Source organism: Tamandua tetradactyla, chromosome 17 (genome assembly GCF_023851605.1).
Source record: "Tamandua tetradactyla isolate mTamTet1 chromosome 17, mTamTet1.pri, whole genome shotgun sequence".
NCBI classification, from domain to species: domain Eukaryota; kingdom Metazoa; phylum Chordata; class Mammalia; order Pilosa; family Myrmecophagidae; genus Tamandua; species Tamandua tetradactyla.
The window spans coordinates 48,423,220-48,444,416 of NC_135343.1; the positions used below are offsets into that span (position 1 = coordinate 48,423,220).

General features: G+C 50.6%; 2 protein-coding genes across 6 annotated transcripts; one reads left to right on the forward strand and one right to left on the reverse strand.

The window, feature by feature from the left end:
* Window positions 1–134: 134 nt before the first annotated feature.
* On the forward strand, window positions 135–3,354 carry HTRA2 (HtrA serine peptidase 2). Of its 3 annotated transcripts, none has more exons than XM_077134669.1 (8): window positions 137–709; window positions 801–1,005; window positions 1,108–1,302; window positions 1,505–1,537; window positions 1,748–1,853; window positions 2,014–2,083; window positions 2,796–2,891; window positions 2,997–3,354. In XM_077134669.1, the coding sequence occupies exons 1-8, from the start codon at window positions 210–212 to the stop codon at window positions 3,160–3,162; spliced, it is 1,371 nt and encodes a 456-aa protein (XP_076990784.1). In that variant the 5' UTR covers window positions 137–209; the 3' UTR covers window positions 3,163–3,354. The 3 variants fall into 3 exon arrangements, with proteins under 3 accessions (XP_076990785.1, XP_076990784.1, XP_076990786.1); XM_077134671.1 differs by having other exon boundaries at window positions 138–361; XM_077134670.1 differs by lacking the exon at window positions 1,108–1,302 and having other exon boundaries at window positions 135–709.
* Window positions 3,300–20,975, reverse strand: LOXL3 (lysyl oxidase like 3). 3 transcript variants are annotated; one of them, XM_077134664.1, is made up of 16 exons: window positions 20,872–20,975; window positions 19,123–19,447; window positions 17,345–17,508; window positions 16,458–16,672; window positions 9,706–9,762; window positions 9,031–9,090; window positions 6,540–6,759; window positions 6,121–6,301; window positions 5,828–5,982; window positions 5,439–5,606; window positions 5,142–5,304; window positions 4,691–4,934; window positions 4,477–4,592; window positions 4,261–4,397; window positions 4,047–4,158; window positions 3,300–3,850 (listed from the first exon to the last, which is right to left on the reverse strand). In XM_077134664.1, the coding sequence occupies exons 2-16, from the start codon at window positions 19,433–19,435 to the stop codon at window positions 3,777–3,779; spliced, it is 2,379 nt and encodes a 792-aa protein (XP_076990779.1). In that variant the 5' UTR covers window positions 19,436–19,447; window positions 20,872–20,975; the 3' UTR covers window positions 3,300–3,776. The 3 variants fall into 3 exon arrangements, with proteins under 3 accessions (XP_076990779.1, XP_076990780.1, XP_076990781.1); XM_077134665.1 differs by lacking the exons at window positions 9,031–9,090; window positions 9,706–9,762; XM_077134666.1 differs by lacking the exons at window positions 6,540–6,759; window positions 9,031–9,090; window positions 9,706–9,762; ... (1 more) ...; window positions 19,123–19,447; window positions 20,872–20,975 and having other exon boundaries at window positions 16,458–16,526.
* Window positions 20,976–21,197: the final 222 nt, after the last annotated feature.

A 21,197-nucleotide genomic window follows, 5' to 3' on the forward strand; every position in this document is an offset into this window, starting at 1 on the left:
TTGGCCACCTCAGAACTCGCGCCCCGCGGGGACCACAGTTCCCGGCATTCGCGGGGTGGGGGCGGAGCCGGCCTCCTGGCCGCTGGGTACTGGCGCGCATTTCTGGAGGACTTCAGGTACCGGCGTGCCCCGCGTCCCGCTGTCCGCTTGCTCGCGTCCAGGGCACCGCCTCTGAGCCGGGCGGTCAGGAGACAGCCGAGGCGGAGCTCATGGCTGCGCTGAGGGCGGGGCGCGGTGTGGGCCAGAGCCTCTGGAGATGGCGGGCTTTGGGGGGTACTCGCTGGGGAACGGGACCCGTGTTGACCCCTGACCTCCGGGCCTTGCTGACGTCAGGAACTCCCGACGTTCGGGCCCGACTGACGTATGAGCGTCTCAATCCCCCGGCCCCGTCGTCGGCTGGGGACCCTGGACCTTGGGCATGTTTGACTTCGGGGGCTCCGGAATCCCGCGTGCGGCTGACCGCCGGGACTCCCGATCCCCAGAAGGCCTCAGAGACCCCCGGAACACGCCCGCGCGTGTGGCTGGCGGTGGCGCTGGGGGCCGGGGGAGCGGTGTTGTTGTTGTTATGGAGCGGGGGGCGAGGCCCCCAGGCGGTCTTAGCTGCGGTCCCTGGCCCGCCTCCCACTTCTCCCCGGAGCCAGTATAACTTCATTGCAGATGTGGTGGAGAAGACGGCACCTGCCGTTGTCTATATCGAGATCTTGGGCCGGTAACGGTGGGGTAGACCGGGAGGCCCCGGAGGGGTGGACAGGCAGGAGGGGTCAAAGCCTCCTCACATATGTGCTGCACCCCCATCCTAGGCACCCTTTCTCTGGCCGCGAGGTCCCTATCTCAAACGGCTCAGGATTCGTGGTGGCTGCGGATGGGCTCATCGTTACCAACGCCCATGTAGTGGCTGATAGACGTCGGGTCCGTGTGAGACTGCCCAGTGGTGACACGTATGAGGCTATGGTCACAGCTGTGGACCCCGTGGCGGACATCGCCACGCTCAGGATTCAGACCAAGGTGGGGGTCGAATTGGGACCCTCTCAAGGTGGGAGACTGTCTGGAACTTTGGATTTGGTTGCTTCTCCAGCTGACAGTTCTCTCTGGCCCCTTCTGCGGTAGGAACCTCTCCCCACGCTGCCCCTGGGCCGCTCAGCCGAGGTTCGGCAAGGGGAGTTTGTTGTCGCCATGGGAAGTCCCTTTGCACTGCAGAACACGATCACATCGGGCATTGTCAGCTCTGCTCAGCGCCCAGCCAGAGACCTGGGACTCCCCCAAACCAATGTGGAATACATCCAGACTGATGCAGCTATTGACGTGGGTTCTCATGCGAGAGAAAGGAGAAACTGGGTTGGAGGTGGGGAGACTGTGGTTCAGATTCAGGGACTGGGCTGCAAGAATGTTGCCACTCATTTATGGGCTAGGAAAGGATAAAATTTGGAGAGAGTGTCTACATCCTGGTTATGCCCCCAGGCTCAGGGTCCCAGGATCTCTTTCATGTTTTCTCCTTGTCCTGCAGTTTGGAAACTCTGGAGGTCCCCTGGTTAACCTGGTGAGTTGGACATCTTCTTAGAATGCCTGTCCCAGGTCAGTGTGGGGAGGGTGGGTTTTCCCTAATTCAAGGATGTTTGGTTAAGTTTCTTGTGTGCTGCCTCCCAGGATCCAAGCAGATCTCCCCAACATTCCCTGCTACCCTTGGTCCAGTGTCCCCCCAACCTGGACTATTTTGGGGGGCTATGGATCAGGGCCTGTGTCCCTACAGGATGGGGAGGTGATTGGGGTGAACACCATGAAGGTCACAGCTGGAATCTCCTTTGCCATCCCTTCTGATCGCCTTCGAGAATTTCTGCATCGTGGGGAAAAGAAGAGTGAGCCTGCTTTAGTGGGGAAGGAGATTCCTTTAAGTGGTGGGCAGAGCATAAGGAGGGGCTTTTATTGGGACTTGATTGAGAGGCGTCAGTTGGGAGGAGAGAGGGGGTAGGAAAGATAGCTGGGTTTCGTTGTGACTCATTTGTCCTTCTATCATAGATTCCTGGTTTGAAATCAGTGGGTCCCAGCGCCGCTACATTGGGGTGATGATGCTGACTCTGACTCCCAGGTAGGAGTGTTAGGGATAGTGACAGGGAGGACCACCGGTGTAATCAGTATTGGGCTAGGGGCACCCCTACTGGGCCTTGTTCCTCATTGCTGCCTTTTATCTAAGCCACCTCACATTTGGAGCTATCAGAACAGCTGTCCCTCTCATCACCTTGACTTTCTCATCCTGCTTCATTTGTACTGCTGCCACTGTATTGTTTTTGTCCTGCTCCTGCTTTGATTTAAAGCATTTGATCCATTAACCTGGTGTTTAAAGGCCATTTTCCATCTGTCTTATTTCAGCCTTCCAGACTTAGCTCCTGTTACTTTCTGTATGAATACTCTATTGCAGCCAACCTGGTTTCCTGCTCCCATGTTTTTATTTGTACTTTTCTTACTTTGTATGGTTAAATATCAGACCCGTCCTTCAAGGCTCAGCTCAAGTCTTGCTCTCCCCTTAGTCTTAGTCTTGCTCTCCCCTTAAGTCTCTTAGGACTTAAGAATGACATTAATGTCAATGATTTAACACTGTGTGTCATTTGGAACTAGTTATCTTTTATGTACATATTAGCTTTCCTAACTGCTAGAAGGCAGAAAGTGACCTGCCTTTGTATCTGTGGTACCTGGCCTGTGTCCTGTCTGTATGACTGTCAGTGTGTTGATGAGAGACATGCGGTGAACCCAGAGGGGGAGGGTGCAGCATGTGGATAACACAGTGACCTGTATCCTTATAGCATTCTGGCTGAACTACAGCTTCGAGAGCCAAGCTTTCCTGATGTTCAGCATGGCGTCCTCATCCATAAAGTCATCCTGGGCTCCCCTGCACACCGGTGAGGGAGAGGCTGTGCCAGGAGGGGAGGGTGGGTGAGCTGTGGGGCTGCCCTTGGATGGGGCTGCACACTCCCTCCCTTTTCTCTCTCCATCTTTCTCCCTAGGGCTGGTCTGCGGCCGGGTGATGTAATCTTGGCCATTGGGGAACAGCTAGTACAAAATGCTGAAGATGTTTATGAAGCTGTTCGAACCCAATCCCAGCTGGCAGTGCAGATCCGACGGGGACCAGAAACACTGACCCTGTATGTGACCCCTGAGGTCACAGAATGAACGGAGCAGCAAGAATGTGAGGCCTCTGTCTGATTTCCTCCTTGCCTTCCTGGCCTAGGCTCTGAGGACACCTGGGCAGAGGTTTAGATGAATCAGTGGGGGGCAGGTCCCTCCAACCAGCAGCACTGGTCCCTGGGTTCTGAAGAATCACAAAAATGCTTTTTATATAAAATAAAATTATACCTAGCAACACATTATAGTCAGAAATGAGGGGGGGGGGCTGGATCTTTTCCCCCACCAAAAGGCTAGAGGTAAGGCGGTATCTTCCCTGATCTGAGGGGAGATACTGGAGCTGACCATCCTGACTTCCCTAGTCAAGAAAACCAGCTGCTGCCATCAGTCATCATGGGCAGTTAGTTGGGTGCTGCTCTTTGTGACGGGCTCTGCTCAGTGTTGGGCCTGGGTGCACAATTCCCTGTGCTTGGCCATGGACTCTGAAAGCTGGCCTAGAAAGGAGAATGATGGCTTCCTGACATTTCCACATAACATGGTATACAGCTGGATGAGTGCAGTGGGCTTGTTGACATCATGGGTTTCTTGGTAAGCTCCTGAGATATCAGCAGCCTCAGAGCAGGTCGGGCCAGTGGTGGTTTAGAGAGGAGGGTGGGGCCAACTTAGATGATCAGGTTGTTGGTCTGGCCAGGGTAGCGCTCAAATCTTCTGTTGGCCTCTTCACTGAAGGCATCACCTGCAGGGTGATCAAGCAGTTTGGGAGAGCCCTGGGCAGGGACAGGAAGACTGACCCATTGTGGGGAAGGGGTAGGTAGAACTACAGATATGAGAGGTCAGAGATAGGTGAAAGGACACAGAAGCAACTCAGGGAAAAGAGAAGGAAGGACTTTTTCCCTCCACCCCCCAAACCAGTCTGCTCTTCCCCCAAATACCGATGTGGCAGTTGTGCACCCAGATGCGATGTCCATCATATTTGCAGTTACATTTCATGGCATTGTTGGTGAAGTCACTCTCTGCTACTTCAAAATTTGGGTTGATGATCACCTGTGAGTGGGAGAAAGGCCGCTTAACCCAGTTGTCTTCAAATCCAAAGGTGTCCTTGACCCTCCTCCAGCTTGCCCTCTGGAAATCTCAGACCCCAGCTACCTGTAGAATGTAGTTTCCTGGCTTCACATCTGTGATGTCAATCCATTGACAGTCAATGTCATGCCGGTAGAGATCCCAGCAACCCACGGTGATGCCCTGCTCCCCAAAGTTGGCACACTCGTACCTCTTAGAGACATCTGAAGGGAGTGGTGTATGTCAGTATAAGGAAGGGCTGTGGGATGGAGATATTGTAGTCTATTCTGGGTCCCAACTCACCCTCATGACACTCAGTGTCTTCTAGACAGAAACTAGCTTTGTGGCCTTCAGCCACCTTGGTGCCATTGGGGGTCAGGATATCGTAGTGAGTGAAGATGTCCATGCTGTGGTAGTGCCTGTGGGGACAGGGGAACTCCTGTTTTCTTCCCTGCCCCATCCCTGCCTGCCCTGTCCCCGTGGCCTTGCCCTTCTACTTGACCCCCTACTCTCTCACCCATGACACTCGTGCCACACCCAGGAGTGGCGCCCAGCCTTGGGCCTGAAGTCCGCCCTTCCCAGGTTGTGGATCTGGGAGGAGAATCGTAGCAGGCGCCGGTGGCCATAAGGCCAGTTGGCTGAGCGAGCCGAGCGGGCCAGGCAGTTCTCTTCTGCAGCGCAGTACAACATGTGCAGGGGCCGGTCCTCAATATAGGCCGTCTCTTGCACCAGTGCCGAGTGCAGGAGCAGATCAGATGCAGCTGCCCCAGGAAGGAAGGAGAGTGTTAGAAACCATTGCTGAGGGGCAGGGACATATGGGGGTGCTTTTACCCCCAGGGTGGGTAAGGTTGGTTTTCTCAGGGGAAGGTATGTCCCTTCAGATTACAGCCCCCTCCCTTTCCTTGCAAAAGGAAAGAGAGGCCTGGAACCTCTCTTCCCTGGCTTGGGTCACCCTAGTCTACACTCACTCTCAGAACAGATGACTCCAGCAGTGAAGCGGGTTTCTGTCCTCTTGCAGGTGACGTGGGTGCCGTGATGGGCACATTGATCCAGGGACAGCTCAGTCCCTGTGCAGCGCACTCCACTCATGACCACCTCAGTTACGTTCCCCGAGTCCCAGTACCAGGTCTCCTGGGGATGTATGTAGGGATTTCTTTAGGCCCCAGGACCCAGCCTCCTGGGCCCAAGGGCTAATTTCAATCGGCTGCAAACTCAGACAGGAGAGGCCAGAGCCTTGACCCCCCCCATACCCCCTTCCTGCTCACCTGCAGGCCGTGGTTGGCATAGCCCAAGCCAAGTTGCCGACAGGCCACCATGGCCTCCAACGTCCCCCAGTCATCCCCACAGATGAGGCCCCAGCGAAGGGGCCCAGATCCCCCGATTTGCACCTCAACTCGCCCCTCATGTCGGCTGCGGCCCCCACTGAGTCGGATCTGTAGTGACATGAAATCAAAGTTCTGGGTGGGTAAGTGGGAGTTTGTAGCAGGAATGTGGTGGAAGGGCAAGTCAGAGGCATGTATGCAGGTGATGGGGTCCCATGGGAGCTGCAGGATGGCAAGGCCTGGGATAATAGGCCAGGGCTACCAGACTGCAGGTTGGAGACCAGGATAGGATGAGAAGTAGGACCTGAATCCAGGCAGAAAGAATGACTAACCCTGGCCTCTGCCCCAGTATGGGGCAGGTTGCATCTGACCCCTGCGTCCCGGCTGTGGGAGCAGTCCTCGGCTGTGATGTTCTTGTGGGGACACTTCCAGAGGGAGGGTTCCTGCCCGGAGCATCGGACTTCACTCAGGTGGATGGCGCCCATGCCTGGGGGCAGGGGTCAAAGGTCAGGGGTTGTCACTGGACTGTCATCCGCTCAGGGTATCCTAACCTTCCCAAGGAATGGACCCTCTAGGTGTGCCTGCCTCCTCCTTCCCACTCCCTCCCACCCACATTCCCCCTCACCCTGCCCCATGCGGGCACCACTCAGAGCCTCTCGGGCACTTCCGAAGCCCAGCTCCCGACACACCACGCTGGCTGCCTGAAGGTCCCACTTGCGGTCACAGACTGTGCCCCACGTTCCAGCCTTCAGGACTTCTACCCGGCCCTCTCCAGGGTGGGCTCCACCCTTTAGACGCACATGGGCCTATAGTAGAGAGACACATGCCCAACGAGTGAAAGGAAACATTAGCATGGAGTGGGCTAAGTAGATTTGGGAGATGAAGGAGATTCTGGGAGGGGGGCGGGGTGATATCATGTCTGTGGCCCACCCCCTGAAAGGTTCCTCTTTGTCCTGAAAGGTCAGGGCTGTGCTTAGTCATGGGATGGCCAGGCCAGGGGTTCTCCACCTGGGGTGGGGATGTCATAGTCACTGTCTCACACACCTCCCCCTGAGGCTTCGACTGCTGCTGCTTCTTCTGGCCACTGGACGCCACGTAGAGAGGGCCTGGCACACAGCTCACCACCGCAGGGGCCCCCCCGGGGCACCTGGTGGTGTCATTGGCACGATAGAACTCCAGGGAGCAGAGGGAGAGGTGGGCCTCCGTGCCCACGCACGTCACCCCATGCAGACCAAAGGAGTGTTGCTGCCGCTGGGCCAGCAGCCTGGGGGGACAGGAGTGGGGTGCAGTAGGGTAAAACAGTGTCCTGCCTCTGTTCCACAATCTTCCTCCTGCTCCCTGCCTCCCTCATCCCCCCAGTTTTTTATGACCGCCACTTTCTCCCTTCTCCCCGCTTTTCTTCTGAGATTTCATCCAAAGAGACAAAGGGAATGCCAAGTGTCCAGGCTGAAAATGCCCAGACTACCCTGACAGAGGGTCTCTGGGGATCCCCTGCAGGAGAAGAGCCCTAAGAGCAGACGGCTTGTCCTTACCCACCCAACAGAAACCTCGTCCCCAATTGCTTCTGGCAGCCGTGGCTCTAAAGGCTGTGGTGCAAAGAGAAAGGGGAAGCCAGGACTGCCCAGCTGGGAGGGATGGTCAGAAGGGAGAGGCCGACACAAACAGGAAGCCTGGAGAGCCGGAGTGAGCACATCTTTCTGCCGAGCCGAGCCTGAGCTAGCCGATGAGTCAGGAGGCAGAGGTGTGAGTAAGCCTTGGGACTGAAGAGGCTTATGAAAGAGGCCAGAGGTTTTTGAGCTGGAGACTTTGCAGGCCAGAGTACGATGGGGAGCTATGAAGAACATTCCAGCCGGAGGGCACAGGAAGAGCTGGGCTGGCATACGCAGGTGGGAAGACGTGTAAATGCAGACGGAAAAAGGCTGGGGGGCTACATGACCAGAGAAAGAGGGCAGATGAGAACCCCTAAATGGTAAGGAAATCCCAGGACCTGGGCCAATAGGAACAATAGTCATTAATGAGTTACTCTGTGCTTCTGCAATTTAAATATAAATTTACATTTATACTTAGGAATATAAACGTATAAAGGAATATAAGGAATGTCCCAGTAAGCCACCAGAGCAAGAAAATAGGGCCAAAAACTAGAGTTTCCAAGCATGAAACCTGCTAAGAAACTCTGAAAAGAACGAGGGGACTTGCTCATCAACACAATGCAGTGAGAGGCCGCAGCGAGGTACGAGGTACGCGTGTGAGAGAAACGCATTCTTCCCAGAACAGCTGATTCGAGCCCAGGGAGGAAGAAACCAGATGAGATCTGGCGCGGCAGGTGGCCGAGGCGCTGGCCTCGCGGTGGATTATCGCACTAATGTGCCCATCATCTGCTGTGGAGGAGGAAGGAATATGATGACTTGAAGCCACTCGCTAGGAAGACATGAAAAAAGAAGCAAACAATGGAAGCCTGGAGACTTTACAGAATACCTCCGTGGGAGTTAAGAATCAATGGATCTGAAGATAAAAGAGATCAGGGGTTCTTCCAGAGTCCTGCTTGGCTGAAAATAAAAGTCCAAGAAGCCATCGCAGGAAAAAGACATTTTCTTTTAAACTCTGACCTCTTCTTTCCCCACAATTAACCAAGCAAAAACTATAGTATGGACTTTAATGTGGGAGTGAGGGAAACCCCCAGTTCTGAGCTCCTGTGAAACCATCAAGAAGAAAGTTGGGGAACGTGGGATCCAGAGGACCACTGGGTGGTCCTGGGCCTTTCTGAGGAGAAGAGGGGAAACAGAAAAGGACGGATGCCCCTCAGTTCCTCCCTCAGTTATCAGGGAGGTATTTAACGCTCAGCCCCCTTTTTGAAGCCAAGTAGGAAGTAATCCTCAGGGCTGGAAGCTTTCGGCTCCTTCAGTTCTGAAGGAACCTAGGAGAAAATAGCAAACTGGAGTTTAATCATGTTAAACTGACCAGAGAGGCAGGGACTTCTATCTGACTCCATCCAAAGGAGACCCGAGTCTCACCTCCATCTCAGGTAAGCTGGAAGCACTTACTTAAAACTTTTAGAAAACTTCTTTTTAAAAAATTAATAAATTTGTTTCCTGGACCATGCACCCTCCCCCAAAAAATTAATAAATGTGGGATGGGAACACTAATCTCTTCAGCAAGCTTAAGCTGTCAGGGAAGAGGCAAATGGCATCCAAAAGAGGAAAGCACCAGATTCTCTATCTGAACTATAGGGGGAAGACAAATGAACATGTGGAACCAGGGGTGTCAGTGGATGAACTCTACTGAGATTTTCAAAAATCCTGTGGCAAGTATAAGTCCCGAGACTAAAGTAAGGTCCAGGCATACTTGATATTGCAGTAAATGACCTGGCAGGGGACCTGCTGTCGTCGCCGCTGCTCCCCCTCACCCCTCACCCCTTACCTTGGGCAGCTCTTTCAGCCAGACCAGCCTGTCTTAGACCCCTCTTGGCGCACCTCCAGGCCCCTCCCCCGTATCATAACGTCACACTCCCTTGCCTCGCCTCCCGGCTGAACTTTACCTCTTGATTGGCACCCTGCCTGTTCGGGGTTTTGCTTTGACTTTAAGCTTGGTAACTGGTCTGCAAAAGGAGAAAGAGGTTGGTAGAGGTAGTGGTTAGTTATGTAGCCCAGGAACGGTAGAGGGTTATTTCTTCTGGTTCTGGGAAGGGTACTTCATGCAGAGTGTGAAAAGAGCCAAGGAGGACAGACAGAATTTCCACATATATTGACTGCTGAAAATCAGTGAACTATTCATGCTGCTCTCTGGATTTAGTAACAGTGGTGGGAAGTCCAGTGAGGTCAGCCCAGGTAGGTGAGAGAGAGGAGATAAAAGAAAGGTAAAGAGTGGGGAGAGAATAGGGATGTGGGTAAATTAAAGGAGGTGAGGAGTGGGGGCAAGGAGGAAGAATACAGGTGGCTGAGGCTGGAGTCCAAGCTATTTGGAGGAAATATAAAGATGGGGAGGCTTCTCCTCAGCCATTCCTGCATTATATCCTCCTTGTGTCCCCTAAGATTAAAGACCCCATCCCCAGGCCTGCTTCCTCACCCCTCTACCCTGGAAAGGGCATTTTCCAGTCACATCCCTAATTTGTCAGCATGGGTTCTAGGATGGACATGGACTGGCTGCCATCTGTCCATCCACCTCCAGGGGCCACAGGGGCCAGCAGGAGGTCCCAGGGCTCTCGCCCCATTACCTTCCAAGGGGCTTGGGGCGTCGGGCCGAGGCTTTGGCCGCTCGCTTCCTCAACTTTCTGTGAGGACAAGATAATAATAGAGTCAGGATCAATCTAGAGCCAAGTGAAAAATGCTAGCACAGCTGGGACCAGGAGTAAAATTTCTTTCCCAGTCAGAAGGGCTCCTGGAGGCAGAGATACTCCCGAGGCCTTGCCCTCCATGGCTGTTTGGCCTCATAAGCACATGAATCTATGTGTGAGCAGCAGCGGAGGACACAGACTCAGGACTGATGGTGTCCGTATACAAGCACCTACAGAAATTAGGTGAATAAGGAATCCTGGGTCCAGGGATTAGGCTGACCTGAATCTCAAGGGAGGGTGGAGGGAAAGGGTGTTTAAGTAGAAGGGTGCTAGGATTACCAGAATGACCAGGTTAGGAGAGGGTACTAGATTGGTCAGGCCTAGGAAGGCTTACTATCTCTTTTCCTTTTCTTTGGATGCTCTCTGGCCTCTATCACTGTACAGGCCTAAGGCCAGAGAAACAGAATCAGAGACCAAGCCTGCAAGCCTCAGGGACATTATCTTGGTCTGACCAGTGAGCCTGAGCCAGGCTGTTTAGGATGCTAGCACCTCTCCTGCCCAGGTTCTAATCCCATATACTTTGGTCATTTATACACTGAGCTAATCTCCCAAAATTACTTCCAAGAAAATAAACTCTAAAACCTCATTTCTTTTTTAATTGGCTTAAATAATTGACATTTCATTCTTCCAGGGGTTGCCTTAAGTCTAGTGTCTGGAATTTAGGTACTGGATCTCTTTCTTCTCATATTCTTTAATTTTGACTTTTTTTTTTTTTAAAAACATGGGCAGGCACTGGGAATCGAACCTGGGTATCCAGGATGGCAGGCAATAATTCTGCCACTGAGCCAGCATTGCACTGCCGTCTTCCCTTAATTTTAAAGACTTTAATTATGGCCCTCTTTGTCCTATCCAACTATTTATAGGTGACCACAAGTTTTGTCTCTCTGCTCCTATAAATGCATGGAACATACATATTTTAAACTGAGGATGTTATTTAGTTGCCCCTTTTGCCAAAACTTCAAACACAGCCAACATTACTAGCAAAGAGCCCACATAACTCTTAGTCCCTTTCCAGGAACATTATTAAGAGTTTAGAGCCTTTCATCTTACAAATATAGTGTGAAACTTTTCTCCGAAGGCTTTTTTCTCAAACATGTCTCAAATGAAACTCACTTGGCACTTTCTTTCTCTCTCTCTGTCTCTCCCTCCCTCCCTCCCTCCCTCCCTCCCTCCCTCCCTCCCTCCCTCTCTCTCTCTCTCTCTCTCTCTCTCTCTCTCTCTCTCTCTCTCTCTCTCTCTCTCTCCTCCCTCCTTCCCTCCTTCCCTCTTTCCCCTTTCCTCCCCTCCTTCTCTTCTCCTTCTCTCTCTCTCTCTTTCACCAGTCAACCCAGAGAGATAATCTTGATCTCTGGAGTAGTACTCAGGAGAATTTAACATGACCTCTTCCGTAAGATATTTAAATGATCTTATTTAAGACTAGTGCTGATACTGCTTGTCTTGGTTTACATTTTTTCATTTACAGATATGCTTGTTTTTTCCTATCATTTGCTCCTTCCACCATCAAACTTAAAAATTTATCTACATCTACATATCCTATTCTCATTCCTTCCCACTCTCTCCTCTCAAAGGCCACTTCCCCCAACTGTTTATGAATTGATCCTTTCTCTGTCTTGTAATCAAACTCTCCTTCTCAACTGAATCCCTGAATCCTTTTAAACATACTCAGATTCTGACACCCACACCCACACACCCTAGACCTCACCTCTCTTCTCTTCTTCACAGCAAAACTTAAGAGTTATCAGTTCTCATCATTTCCATATCCTTTCTTCCCTCTCATTTCTTAACCCACTCCTTTCTGGTTTTCCCCATCCATCACTCTGTACTAATTCCAATGATGTGAAATCTAGTTTTTCAGGCTTCAGTTTCTTGGTCTCTCCAGAAGCATCAGACACTGCTGACGTTTTTTCTCTCCTTCCTTGGCTTCCATAGCACAATTGCCAGATTTTATTTCTAATTGTGGTTGCTCTTTCTTGATATTCTTTTCAGGCTCCTCCTCTACCTAGTCATTGAAGTTTTTTGAGCTCTGAATAAGTATTCTTCTCTTCCCATGCCATACTTTCTCATTCACACCCAACTGTGTATATCCAATTGTTTTCTCGATGTTTATACCTAAATGTCTTAAAGTCATCTAAAGCATAGTGTGTCCAAAAAATAAACTCATAGCAGTCAACCTTGGCACATCTTACTTCCTCAGTTCCCAAAGTCAGTCCTAAGTTCTGTCAATTTTACTTCCTATATAATTCTCTCCAATCCATTCACTTTTAGTCCTTTGCAAACTACTCTCCAAAATGTAGTCAAAGTGATCTTTTGGAGTCACAAACTTGATCATGTCAACTCACTGTCCTACCTGTTAAAACACTTCAATGGTATCCATAAGCCCCAACCCATAACATGGCCCAATCGGACTTCTCTGATCAGATGCCTAATTATCTCTCCCAGCATTTATTCATCTTTGTATTCTCTGAACATTGCAAAGTGCTTGACATATTGTAGAAATTCAATAAATAACTGCTGAACAGAAGTAAGCCAGAAGAGTAATTTCTTAAATGGCACTTAAGTCCTAAGAGCTTCAATTTCCTTACCTGCAAAAGAGCAGTCAAGTAGATGGTTCAATTATCTATAAATTCCTTTTCTCTTCAAAAATTCCACAACTTTCACATGTTCTAGCATGGAACCACCAAAATACATTTAAAAACAATAGATATATCAGGTTCTGATTTTCCCATTCAGAAATCACTGATTTTCAACACTGGCATGTTTTAAGAGCTTACAGATGTGTTATCTTTTTCTGAGGATGGGAGTTTTGTCTCTCCTTTATCATTTTATGACAATGAGAATGCTCCCTCTGTCTGATTTGACCTATGAAAGAAGATATATAAGATCACTCACCATGGCATTTCCCAGACTCCTGTAGTTTCTTTCCCTACTAAGTATGACCTCTGTACTTTGGCATATCTCTTCCCCCAGCCTTCATATCCCACACTCAGTAAGAGATTCCAATATGTACAGCAAATACTTCTGATCTCTGAAAATTACTGGCTGAGCCCACCTAGGAAAAATGTCTGGGTCTCAAACTTCCCAAGGATAACCCACCTTGAAAGCTAGTTCATATTGACATGGTACCACCCTTCTCTCGGGCAGCCTCAGAAACATTTTAGGTGTCCCTTCTCTTATTTTATATGCATTCTGTCAGTCACTTTGTATCTATCCCTTCCCCTTCATTTCTGTTGTCACTCTCCTAATCAGCTTCATTTACCACAAACTCTTAGTCTTACTGCAGCTAGACCCTCCTTTACCCATTCAATGCTAACAGGCAAACTTTCAAAAACGCTCGTATTATTTTAGCACTGTCCCATACAAATGCCTTTATTTTTAATTTTTCTGGAGGACAAAGGTCAAAATCTCCAATTTTGGAAGAAAAGTGGCCATTATCTGACCTCTTCATCTATTCAAATATTTCTTCTAGTATTTCTTAGCATATACTTTCTATTATAGTCAACTTACTGTCTTCCAAATACATCCTGTTCATTATCATCTTTATCCAGGTCAGTGACTTCCACAGTGTTAAATCCCATGGTTCCTTCTCAGTCCTCAGATTTTTAGGCCCATCAGCTGCATTCACTCAGTGACTGCTCTCTCCTCCCTGAAGTACTTTACTTGGCTTCCAGGTCATCATAGTCTCCTGGTTTCTTTCCTACTTCACTTTCTACATTTCACCTTATTTTCCCCATTCTCAAGCTCCCAATGGTTCAGTCCTTGGGGATTTTTTTTTCTTTTTATATTTACATTTACTCTCTTGGTGATGTTGTCCAGTTTCAGGACTTTAAATACTTCTATTCAGCTGAACTCTAGAGTCATATATCCAATTGCCTACTAAGTCTCATCATTTCGATGTCTTAAAGAATCTCAAATATAACATGTCCAAAACCAACTTCTTAATCTATTCCTCCATCCTTACACAAAACCTGCTCCACCCACTGTCTTCCCTTTTTCAGGCCAACTCCATACTGGGCTCAGGCCAAAAATCATGGAATGATCCTTAACTCCTCTCTTCTCTCATGCCACACCAAATCTATCAGAAAATCCTGTTGGTGCTACCCTGAACTACATACAGAATTTGATCATTTTGCACCATCTACACTGGTCACCATCACCTTTCACTTTCTTTACTTGGCTTTCAAGAGACAACCAACTCCTAATTAGTCTCCTGCCTCCTGGCTTCTACTCTACCCTTTACGGTCTATCCTTAATAAAGTAAAGCACTCCTTTAAAAGTGGAAGTCATCACATCTCGGCCTTTTGGTTAACATCAAGTGTAAAAGTGGAAGTCAGATGTCATGCCTCAGCTCAAAATCCTCTTATCTCACACAAAGTGAAAGCCAAAGTCTCCAAAATGGCCCTAAGGGATCTGGCTCTCCTTTCTTCCCCTGACCCCTCCTACATTTCATCTCTTGTCATATTCTCCCTTGTTCACTCAGTGGCTTCATGGTGTATGACAAGGATGCTTCCCATCTCCCCTCCACCACACAACACACACACGCGCGCATGCACACATACACATGCACGTGCGCGCATACACACGTTCCCCAGAATCTTTCTATTTATTATCCTTCTTCCTGGAAACGCTCATCTTGATGTCGCCATAGTGTGCGCCCACCTGCTCTCAATCTTTTCTTAAATAGGCCTTTCCTGACTACTCTTTTAAAACTGCAATCCCATTCCTATTCTTAACTCCTTCCCTAATTTACTTTTATCCATTATACTCCTTACCACCCTTACATTTACATTTTTATTTACTTATTTTCTTTATTGTCTGCTTATTCCCAGTCCATGAGATCAGGAACTCCTGTCTGTTTGTTCACTGTTGAACTCCTAGTGTCTACAACAGCGCCTGCCACAGAGTTTACATATTCAATAAATATCGAATGAATGAATCTCTGCACTTTTGTCTATGTTGTCCTCTTCACTTGGAATGCCTGCTCTTTAAATCCTACCAATCTTTCAGGACTTTCCATTTGGTTTAAGAAAAGTAAAGAACATGTAAAAAGAAAGACATACAGCGCCAAGATAGATAATAGGAAAGAAGCACATAGCTGTTATAAAATGTTTTGAGTCTACAGACCAGAAAAAGTATGTTCCTCAGGACTGAAAGAACTTTAAGATGTGATTCAGAGCCAAGGCAAGTAAAATCTGAGCAAGTGTAGAAAAGACTGGAGATTGGATAATGCACAGACTTTCAAAAAGAAGAAAAAGGATTCTTCAACTTACAGCTAAATAAGTAACTCTGGAATAACCTATTAAATAGAAAATTTGTGAGCATTTAGGAAAGAATATGGTGATCCTCAGAGATGTAAAAAGACTTCAATAAAAGTAAGCTCACTCGAACCACCAGGATTTCCCTTTTTGATGGGATTACTACATTGGAAGGCTGGAGAATGGCTGTGGAATGTAGTGTATCTGGACTTAGTACAATGTCCCATGATTTCATTATAGATGCGATAGAGGAATGTAGGCTGTATCATTGTACTGTTCTGTTCGTTCGCAATTGGTCAAAAATAAAAACAAAACATTTCACAACTGATGATTAAAGGCTTGATGTAAACCGGGAGGAAAGTTTCACAAGAAGAGCTAGAGCTTGGTTTTAACCATTTCAACAATTTTAACCATGATTACGATGCAGTCAGAAGTTCTTCCTATGTCTGTGGACGAGAGGAGGCTGGGAAGGAGAATGGATGGAACATAATATTAAGAACTGAGATAATTTCATGAGATCATCATGGCTTTTCAATAATTTTTAATGATATATGGAAACCATTTTAATAGGGCAAACAACCTACTTAGATTAAGAAAACTTGCTCTATTAGAATTAAGAATAAGAGAATTTCTGAACTGGTTTCAGGCAACCACAAGTTCAATGTGAACACTGTGATGCTGCCTTAACAGAAAGGTAATGCAAAATCTAGGCTGCTTTAATCAAAGTAGGACTTTTTCTTCCCAGACTACATCTGGAATATTGTACCCAGAGAAAGGTCATTTAGATGTGAAGAGATCTTTCTGCAAAACGGGCCTAAGAAAGCTGAAGAGAATAAGCATTTGTAGCCTGCAAAATATAAGATTACAGACAATGTAAAGATTCCCAAATATATGCGTGCTCTCAGAGCCTCTCTGTTGCTCAAGATGGCCAAATAAGATGCGCCAAGGACGCGAGGCGCTCTAACCCCGGGCCGTCCATTCGTGCAATTCGTTATATCCATGAGGCGTGGACCCTAGGGCGCGTGGAGAGGCTCGTGCGCCTTGCCCAGAGCAAATTCTGGATGAAACTTCCATAGGGGTCCTCAAGGCTCTCGGATCCACAGCTCGGCCGCGCCCCTCGGGACTCGCGGGCGCCCCTGGGCTCAGACGACGCCCAAGCGCGCGCCCTGGGACCCGCGGGATCTGCCTGACAACCGCCGGCGTCACGGGACCCCAGGGCCCGCCCTGCCACTCGCCGCGCTCCCGCGGTGAATGAGTTCTCAACGCTCCAGCTTCGCTGCGCCTTCCCTCCCCACTTCCCGATCCCCTGCGCCCCCGGACCCTCTCCAGGATCTCTGAACATGCTTCCACAAGGAGCATCCCGCCCCCGCGGCCCCTCACCTGTAGAAGGCCGTGTTGACCCGCTTTTCGTCGGGGAAGCCCATCATCCCGCAGACCACGCGGCTGTTGTGGGCGCTCCAGCCTTTGTCACACACTTGTGACCAGCCCTCGGGAAGCCGGACTTCGACCAGCCCCTCAGTCACAGGCAGGGGTCGCCGGCCACGCCCAACGGCTGGTCGAAGCCGCACCTCCTCCACCTGCGGGTGCTGCTCTACCTGGGGGGAGACCACACGCAGGGGCACCCCAGTAGCACCTTCGCCCCTTCCATGGGTCCTGCCAGCCTTCGGGAATTCTGACTGAGCTTGCTGTAAACTCAGGGGTCTGGCGGGGTTGAGAGGGGGCTGCGAGAGAGAGGCAGCACCTGCTCCTAGGAAACCCCGAGTCTGGCGGGCCTTGACGTCCCTGCAACCATGGGAGGACTGCTGGGACCTGAGAAGGGGGTAAGGTTGCTGAGGGAGCTGAGGAAGGGGCCCGTTCTGCCCAGAGCCTGGGGGAGTGCTGCACAAAGGGCCTTGAAGGAGGCAGAGAATAAGAAAGGAGCTGTTCAGGGACAGCGGGACCATCTGAGGCCAGGGAGAGCACAGGATGTGTGACTGTGTGATGAGGAAAGAGGGTAGAGCCACTAATGCCAGATTTAGTGACTGGAATGTTAAAGATAAAAATCTCCAACCCTACAGCCTCTGGGCTCCCCTCCAGGCTGCTCACTAACCCCAATTATCTCTTGGGGCACTTGGGATCCCCTAGTGTTTAGATCTGCCCTAACCACATATCACCACCCACAGCCTTCCCTGTCTGGCTATCCTAGATGTGTGCGCAAGCGTGTGTGTGTGTGTGTGTGTGTGTGTGTGTGCGTGTGCGTGTGTGTGTGTGTGTGATGAACTGCAGACCTCGATGACATTGGAGTCTGAGAAGCCAGGGAGGCGCTGGTCCTTGCAGATGACCCCGGCGTCCTCATCGTGGGTACAGTCACTGTTCCCCCAGCCCCGGGAGGCACATTCAGTCACACTCTGCTCTGTCCCTCTGCAATTTAGGTTGTCCAGCCAGATGCGGCCTGTAGTAGGGGAGATGAAGGGACTGAGAGAGGCTGAGGGAGATAGCAGGGGGGAGGGGTGGGGGTATTAGAAATACTGAGCCTGGGGGTTTCCCACCTGGCTGTGAAGATCCTATTTTTCTTTGAAGATGATGGGGTGGGGGGGGAGGGACAGGGAACCCTGCAACGAAATAGGCAAGGGGCACGCAGTTGCCAGAGAGTTGGTGGTGATCTGGGCCTACTCAAGAAATTAGTAGGGTGAATAAAAAACTGAGTCAACAGTGAAGTTCAGATCAGTCCTTACCAGGTCAATGATGACTACAATTAATCAAGTACCCAGTGAGTGTCAGACACTGCTAGGTTCTGTACATATATGATCACTCTAGGAACCGTGTTGCCAGGAAGACACCATCATCATTTTATATAAGGAAATGGAGGTTTAGACAAGTTAGGTAACTTGCTTAAGACCAACCACACAGCCAGTAGATGGGGGCAGGTGTTTGAGCCCAGTCTGTGAGGCTTGGAGATCTAAGATCCTTTTACTGGAGCCACACATCCTCCCACGTGCCTCCCTGCCTGTGCCACTATGCTGCCCCTTGTTCTTCTCAGGCTGGACCCCGCACTGAACAGCACTGATTTCCTCTCAGAATTGGACAGGACATCAAAGGTCGTCCGTCCCAGCCGGTGTGCAGAGACCCCTACGCACCCACTGATAGAGCTTGCTCAGCTTCTGCTGGATACCCTCCTCCCGCCCCACCTGGCTGCTACCCCCATCAGAGACTTCCTGGGACTGTTGATGACTCCCCCACTAGGTCTCAGTCCTTTGATGCCATCCAGAAAAATCGCTCAGTCACATCACTGCCCTGTTCAACTGAAGACAACCGTCTTGTAATTGTCATTGAAGGCTTTTTCTTTCCAGACCAAATGTCCCTGGTTTCTTCAGCTATTCCTCCTTAAAACTTGGCTGCCAAAAAAGTTATTTCCATTTTCTAGTGTCTCTCTTAAAATGTGGCACTCACAAGTAGACATTTTATTCCCGAAGTGGTCTAGCCAGTGGGTACTGGGGCATTGGCTGCTGGTTGCATTAGCTTCTGCCTATCAATCCCAGTGGGCCCAGACAGTCCAGGTATTCCCAGGTCTCACTCAAATTGCTCTTAACCCCCCTCCCCATACCTGTCTTAAGCCTCATGTTTGTCCTTATTCGGTTCCAATTTGTTGGTTTCAGCTCTGGCTTGTAACCTGATTTTGTAGCTGCAGTATGTATTTGTGATCCCTTCTGGCTTTGGGACATCCAGACATCATTTGCCGGCTTTCACCTTCCCACGGAACCAGCTGTACTGAAATACAGGGCTACCTGTATCTGGGCTTCCATGGCATGTGGCTTTGTAGACTCACACACTTTTGTGGCAGAAAGGAACTTAGAGATCATTTAGTCACTTTGCAACTGGGACATTTGAGGCTCAGAGAAAGCAACTGACAACCTAAAGTCACATGAACCTGGGAAGTGACTGTGTTGGCTTGTCATCCATAGGTTTTCTTGACATTGGGTGTTTTTGGTTCCCTGTGTCCCTCTCTGTGACTGTGCTATCTGATACTCCCTCTCCCTGCATTTAGGCCACTGGAAGCATTGCTCACCTGTTCCAGGGCCATATTTGGCACTGTGGGTCCAGCCTGTGGCCTCCGTGAAGCCCAGCTCCCGGCAGAGGATGTGGGCAGCCTGCAGTGTGAAGTCGTCATCACAGATGGTGCCCCACTCGCCGGCACGCTGTATTTCCACACGGCCCTCGTAGGGCTTCCTGGGGAAGCCAGCCAGCCGGAACCGTAGCCCCTCACTTCCGTCTCGTTTCTCGGGACCCATGGATGGGGAGGGAGACCCCAGACACGAGCAGCACAGCAGGCACAGCAGCAGACCCCATGAGCTCCACTGCCAGATGCTGACAGGTTGCATGGCAGAGAAGGCCTGCGTGCCCCAGAAAAAGAGAGAGAGAGAGAGGGAGGAAGAGAAACAGAGACTGAGCGAGGCCCAGAGTCAAAGATAGATGTCGTGAAAGAAAAACAGACCCTGAATAAGACCAAAGAGGGAGACAGAGAAACCGTGGTGAGAGAGGCTCAGGGACTGTGGGAGACAGTAAGAGGGACACACTCTAAATAAAAGCAGAGACACAGTCAAAGAGGAGTGACTAGGAGACTCAGATGGAGGGAGAGGGGAAGAGGGAGCAAACAGCTGCCCCCCCCACCCCGTGTAAATAATAAATCTTCACAATCAGTTGTAACGCTCCACTGTGCCTTTCCCTAGTTCTGCCATCATCACCTCCATTGCTCCCACCCCCCAGTTTGAGAGACCCAGAGGTCAAAAGAGTGATTGTTTTTTTAGAGACCAAGGGTCAGGGACAGGTCAAGATAAAGAGACGGAGTCTGAGCAAGAGACCCAGAGAGAGGAAGACCCAGACAGACAGGATGTGAGATGAAGGGAAACTGTGGGAATGCAAGGGAGACAAACAGAAAGAGGCAGCGGAAGAGAGAGACAGTGAAGACAGAAAGAATGTGACAGGGAGAGAGCTAGGCACACGGAGTTAGGGAGAAATAGGGAAAGGTACAGGCAGCTGTTAAGGGGGGAGCCAAAGAGCAGATGTGGGAGGAACCCAGATGACCCTATTCCGTCAGTCACACAGACTGACAGCCCTATTGATTGTGGAGAGAGGCAGGCCACTGGGGCCCAAGAGACCCTCTGGTCTCAGATCCCTTGAATGGCAGCGGAGCAGAGTCCCATCTGGGGAAGATGTGGTTGCAGGGAGGGCAGAGACCAGACCATCCAGGGAACTTCTGCACCTCTGCCCAGGCTCATGGGCTCTCAGATGTCCCATCAGGTCAGGGGGCCCAGGAGGGCCAGGCCTCACGCAGGGCAGAGATGGGGTGGGGTGGTCGGAGCCTCCAGCCAACACAACCTCCGGCCAACACCGCCTTCTCTGTCACCCGGCAACCAGAGGCCAGGGCGCGGATTTGCACGGCAGCCAAGGCCCTCTCTCCGTCTGGGGCCGTGAACAGACCCTCCACAGCCAGGGGGCCCCCAGAGCATGCTTCCCCCAACCCAGACAAACAACCCAACAAGACAGCTTTGTTCTGGGGACTTTGGCCAGGGGTAAGGCCTCACAGAGGAGCCCCCCAGCCTTAGAGCCCTCTCAGCTGCCTTATTTGGAACCCCTGCCCCCCACCATCTGCTTCTTCTCTCCACTTTTCTTGTATCTCCCCTTTGATAATAATAAAACCCTCCGTTGGTTGGCTTGTCCTTGACTCCAACCCACGCCACTCCTCTTCCCTGGTCCCTTCACCATCCTCTCCATCCTCAACTCCTCTTCCTTCAGCGGACAGCTTAACACCCCCTACCTTTGGCTGAGCGGGGCCTTAGGGGCTGGATGAAGAGTCCCGGTCCCGGGGTTCTGTCTTAAGACTTCCAAAAAAAAAAGTGCTCGGCCAGGGGAGGCCCCCCCCTCTCCGCTAGTCCCGCCCATGTCCCCTGGAGCCCGCCTACATTCCACCCTCTCCCGGGGTTCCTCCCTCGCTGGCCCCGCCTCGGCTTCCCTCGGCTCTCCCCTCCCCGCGGGACTGGCCGACGCCGCGCCCCAGCCCCAGCCTCCCGGTCGGCTCAAAGAAGCTTTCTTTACTCGCCGGTTGGACGCCGGGTAGCTGCGGTCAGGGATCTGGACACGCAA